The 6000-nt window shown below is 44.0% G+C and overlaps 1 protein-coding gene across 1 annotated transcript in view; it reads left to right on the forward strand.

Moving 5' to 3' along the window:
• TTC9B (tetratricopeptide repeat domain 9B) overlaps window positions 1-446 on the forward strand; it is a 35361-nt gene extending 34915 nt beyond the window's left edge. Inside the window, exon 5 of the mRNA XM_030219990.1 lies at window positions 193-446. Coding sequence (XP_030075850.1) covers window positions 193-278 — 86 coding nt within the window. The 3' untranslated portion in view covers window positions 279-446. The remainder of the gene's footprint in view (window positions 1-192) is intronic.
• Window positions 447-6000: the final 5554 nt, after the last annotated feature.

Consider the following 6000-nt stretch of genomic DNA (forward strand, 5'->3'; position numbering starts at 1 on the left):
ATCACTGCAGATGATGTCTATTTTGGAAATGTTTTTACATGACTGTACAGCATGATTGCAGTGTTATGTGTGATAAGGTAAAGTGTGTTTCCTTAGGTCACACAACAAGTACCTGATAAGGAGATGCATCCTTCTCTCACTCTGTTACTCAGAAAACATTCAGCATCTGCCTTCTCTGGTTCCTTCTTGTAGACATGAACGTTCTGCGATACATGCAGCTGGCAGAGATGAAGAGACAGAAGGAGAGAGAAGGGGGCCACAAGGAAGCAGTTGGCTAATGAATTGCCAGCCCTGACTTCTACTTCGCTGAGCTGTGGACCCCAGTACCAAGCCCCTCTTTGCCTTCTTTGGGAATTGTTGGTGAGAACGAGGCAAAAAAAATAGGATTGCTTACGAATACTTTACATCTAAGGTTTATTCTTTAAAGAACTTTGTTTCCCCTTGATCCTTTTTCTTAAAAATGTTGGCACCTGAGCATGGATTGTTATAAATACAGAGTTTGCATATATTTCTGGCTCTTGTTTGCTTTCTTTCTTTGTAATTGAGAAGTAACCTAATACCTGCATTTCAGTAGGGGGAAAGGATGGAGTGGCCATAAAGGGACACAATATGTTAATTACTAAAGCGCATCATTGTAAATCTAGAAGATCTAATAGGTCACACTGACAGACTCAAGAGCAACAAATCACTAGGTCTGGATGGCATTCACCCCAGAGTCCTGAAAAGAGAACCTATTTCTAGCCATCTGTAACCCATCATTCAGAATACCCACGATACCTGAGGATTGGAAGGTGCCTAATGCAAGGCCAGTTTTATATTTCAATATTTTTATTATACATTTCATGTATACACCAAGAACACCTCTTGTACAACTTAGGAGAACAGTACACACATTTTGATACAACACACAACCCCCAATTCAATATCCCGCCTCCTACTTTAGTCCCCATCAAGGCTGACCAATCCACACTCCTGGGAAAAGAAAAATGAAAAAAATCCCCTTACAAAAAGGGGATACAAAATAAACCCGACTTTGAAGGGAGATGCGGGAGATTATTATACCTGAGGTGCTGATCTCATCTCAGCTCCGGGTGATGGAGGAGGAGCCCCCTCGCCCCCCCTGGAGTCCAGGAACGCTTTCAACTGCATAGGTTCAAAAAACACATATTTTACAGCCTCCATCTTCACTACACATTTACAGGGATAATTGAGCCAAAACAGGCCCCCCAACTGAAACACAGTAGGCCGCAGCTTAAGAAAAGCTTGCCGCCTCTTCTGTGTCACCTTGGTCACATCAGGATACATCCTAACTTGAACATTCAAAAACCTTTCCTTCCGGCATTTAAAGAACAACTTCAAAATCCTGTCTCTATCAAAATGAGAAACAAATGTCACAATAAGAGTGGCACGCTCCTGCCGCCCCTCTTCGCCCTCCAGCTCCCTAATAAAATCCAAGGTGTCGAACCGCACAGCAGACTCTCCAACACCAGCCTGCTCGCCATGCGCCACTCGCCTAAAAGGCTGCAAATAATATATCTGCGAGATTGGCGGGCAAGCTAGTTCCGGCACCTTTAACACTTCCAAGAGATATTTTTTAAAAGTCAGAATCGGTGCAGTCAGGTGTTGTTTAGGAAAATTTATCACTCGCAGAGTATTAGCCCTCTGCCGGTTTTCAAGAGCCTCAATCTTCCCATGCAACCATTTATTTTCTTTAATCATGGAAGCTTGCACCGATTGCACTGACTTTATGGCCACCTCATGGGCCTCAGATCTTTCTCCAACCACCTTCAATTGCTGTCCCATATTAGAAACAGTCTCAATTGGGAGCTGAGAGGCTTGTGACAAAAGCAACATTTTCCTAGAAAGAGAAGTTTCCAATGTCAACAGCGCCTCCCATATAGTTTCCAAAGTAAAGTTCGGCGGTTTAGGCAAGAGTGAAGACTTACACAATTCTTCAGCACTCCTGTCAGATCCCAGGGAGAAACTGGCCCCCTCATCCAGCCGTCTGCCCTCCGGAGCACCGCCTCCCTGCTCACCGAACCTTCTCCCGTCCGGGCTATGCTGCTCTCTCCTATTTGGTCCAGGTCCTGTCCCAGGGCCCTCCGCCCCCTCCTCGGAGGCCAGGAGACCCTGTCCGCCTGCCGCTCGCACCGACGCCGGCATGGGAGGCGGTTCCCTCACCTCCGGGCTGAGCTCCGTCTCTAGCGGCTGGGACGCTTCGCCTCTCTCCACCCCTCCCGACAACAAGGCTCCCGAGCTCCGCTGACTTCCTCCCACTGTAACGAAGCGGTCCATCGCGCCTGAAGCGGGTCCCGCGGGCGCCGTAGAACCAGGCACCCACTTGCCTTTTCGCTTCGGCATTCCTCCAGGTAAATTTCCAAGGCAAACAAAACGCCTCTGAGCTACCTCGCTACGCTCCCTTCAGGCCGCCCGCAAGGCCAGTTTTAAAAAGGCTCTCTGGATGATCCAAGAAACTATAAACTGGTGAGCCTGACCATGGAGCTGGGCAGAATGACTGCAGCTGTACTAACCCCACCCCCCCCCCAAAAAAAAAAAAATAACAGCACCTCCCCCAAACAATTATGGACTTGTCTTCTTAGTATGACATTTCATTTGAAGTGTATAAAGAAAACAAATGAGCCACAGAGCCCATCCACAAGAATATGCTATTTGTAGTATTAATATTGGTGTATTTTGTGTAATCAAGAAAGAGGAATTTGTGACTACAGCTTAATAAATAAGTCTGTTTTCAGTGGCGATTTTTGCAGTAGGTATACCATTTTTCCAGGACACTATTGTGTTCTCAGACTGGAGTGTCCTGAATCGAGTGCTCACATTATTTTTTTATTTATTTAACAAATTTATATACTGCTCCATCCATAGTTCTGGGCAGGTTACAAAAAAACCCCATACGTAATAATTAACAAAAATATCATATACCATATCATACAAGCAAATAAACAGCAAGTTGAATTATGCCTGTCTCAAGAAGGACCCTTAAAGAGAGCTATAAAAGAGAGGCCTCTACATAATGCTGGCTCATTTGGGAGGGCCTTGGATTTTTCCAAATTTAATCCAAAGAACTGACCAAATGTATGTATCACTGTAAGCAAGTTAGAAAGCGAGGTCTCTGGATCCATCAGGGTAAGAAATAGATCATCGGCAAAAGCCAATACTTTTACTTCTTGCCCTCCCATTACCACTCCCTTGATGGACCCATCCTGACTTATTTTTCGAATCAAGGGTTCGATGCAAAGCACAAATAGTAAGGGGGATAGGGGGCAGCCCTGGCGAGTTCCCCTTTGTATCTGAAACTTCGATGCGCGTTCTCCATTCACTACGATTTGTGCCCTAGGATGATGGTATAGAGTTTTAATGGCATCCAGAAACCACCCCCCGATGTCCGCCCTTTCTAATATCAGGTACATGTATTCCCACCTCACTTTGTCAAACGCTTTTTCTGCGTCTAGGTTAACTGCTATTGTGTGTTGACCCTGCTTCCTATTATATGACATTGCCATCAGAATTTTCCTGACATTCCGTACAGATTGCCTGTCTCTCACAAATCCAGCCTGTTCGTCTCCTACCAAGCTAGGCAATTGTGTTGCCAGCCGATTTGCTAACAGTTTGGCCAAGATTTTTATATCTAAATTAATGAGTGAGATCGGTCTGTAGGAATCTGCCTCATCCTTTGGTTTTCCTGGTTTTGGCAATATAGTGATTAGGGCAGTATTTGCATGAGGGGGCAGCTCCTTTAATTCTACCACTGATTGGAAGTAAGCCAATAATGGTTTTAACAATGAAATAAGTAGAATTTTATAGAAGGCTCCTGAGAACCCATCGGCCCCAGGGGCCGTTAGCGGGTGCAAATTCTTAATAATTAATTGAAGTTCCTGTGCCTGCAATGGTGCATTCAGCAATTCCTCTCCAGATCGGGTTAATTTTGGGAGGTTCAGCTGTGCTAAGAAATCTTGTATTAAGGGAATGCTTCCCGATATAGGGATTGAAAATGATTATGGAAAATTGATTTTATACGATCGCTTCTATTGGTCAACCCCCCCTTTGGATCTTTCAACGCGGACACCATTCTGGATCCTCCCCAGTTTTTGATCAGCCTTGCAAGCAAATATCCAGGCTTATTTCCAAACTGATATAATTTATAGCGCTGATAAAGCATGCTTCTGTTAGTTTGCTCATGGATGTAGCTATTTAATGCCACCTGTATGGACATCAAATTATCTTTTTTTTTTTATTTTATTTTATAATTTTTATTTAATCATCAAAAATAACATGAAATGTTATTTACAGAAAAAGAAGGAAAATTAAAATAATCGTATCAATTATACATAGGTAAATTTACATCTTGTAGACCACAACTTAAGGACAAGATACAAGGTAAAAATTTCTGAGTAAACTCATAGGGAAAAAAAAGCAAACCAAAGGGCAGAGGCATATGGAACACCCGCAGCCGGAGAACTCAGCACTTTCACTCTCTATTGGTCATCCTGGGTTAATCTTTCACTACTTTCTTTGGCTGATAATAATTCTCTCAATTTCTTGGGTTCCATAAATATATAGTTAACAGAATCCAGGGATATTATACAGCGACATGGAAATATTAACTTAAACGAGCCCCCTTTTGCAAGGGTTCTGGCTTTTAAATTCAAAAACTCCCGCCGACGGGCTTGAGTCTCCCTGGTTAAATCAGGGAATATACGCACAGTTTCCCCAAGAAATTCATAATTCAAATGACGAAAATATAATTTAAAGGTATTCATCTTATCCATTTCAAGTGCAAAGGAAACTATAAGAGTAGTTCTCTCTGTTACCAATTCTATAGAGTTTTCCAAAAACTCTGTTAAGTTCATCTCAGGTTGTTGTGGTGAAGGATTCAAAGGATTAGACTTTCTTCCAGTTATGTATTGAAGCCGAACAATAGGAGGGAATCCCTCAGGTGGAAATCCAAGTATTTCTGTGTAATATTTACGCAGCATCTCCATAGCTGGAATTAGGGGCGACTTGGGAAAATGAATAAACCGCAAGTTACTCTTTCTCCCTTGATTTTCGAGAGATTCTAGTTTCCTCACCAGAACCTCTCTATCTTTAACCACTGTCCCTGCAAAATTCTGAAGAGCAGAGAGTTCAATCTTTAAAGATTCCATTTGACCTTCTTGGATTTGTATTTTCTCTGCAAACTGTTTTTGAACTTGTTTCACATTGTCAAATTCTTGAGTAAAAGAATTAGTTACCTGGGAGAGTAGGGAATTCATACCCTGGATAACATCCCAAATAGAGTCTAACGTTACCACTTCAGGTCTCTTCACCTCCCGAAATACCGGTGCAACTCCCGTTGGAGTGGGGGTAGACGTGGACAAAACCCCCCCAATCGGGGAAAGACCACCAACTAGGCCTCCTGAAGGCGGTAGAATCTTCTCCACTCTGGGCGTTCTATCCGTCTTCTCCGTCGGGGTCATAATGCTTCCGGGTCGTGGAGGAATGGTATTCCCTGGCGGACTCAAAGAGATCGCCTCCGCGCTGTTTTCCGCCGATGTCATCACGGAAAGCTCCGAAGCGGGCCCCCGCATAGCCAGCGGTTGAATCCCGAACTGCTCTAAGATTGCTTGGCGAGGAGGGGGAACACTCCCAGGTACGGAGGCCAATCCCTTGGGTTTTCCCTTCCGTTTCCCCATGACCAGCACAGGGTACGGGTCCAACTGCTCGTTACACAGTCTAGTGAGTCGGGAGCTCAAACACGCACGTCTGCTCTATTCGGCCATCTTGTCCTCTTTCCATACTCCATCAAATTATCTTTATTGACCACTTTATGGTCCTGTGCATAAAGCAATTGTGCTTTTTTTCAATTGATTTTCGAGCCTTGTAATTTCTGCCGCTACTTGCTTCTTTCTGTGGCTTGTATATCCTATGATTTTGCCCCTCAACACTGCCTTAGCAGCTTCCCAAAATAGCCATGGGTCCTCTACACGCCCTGCATTAAAGTTG

Source organism: Microcaecilia unicolor, chromosome 11 (genome assembly GCF_901765095.1).
Source record: "Microcaecilia unicolor chromosome 11, aMicUni1.1, whole genome shotgun sequence".
NCBI lineage: Eukaryota > Metazoa > Chordata > Amphibia > Gymnophiona > Siphonopidae > Microcaecilia > Microcaecilia unicolor.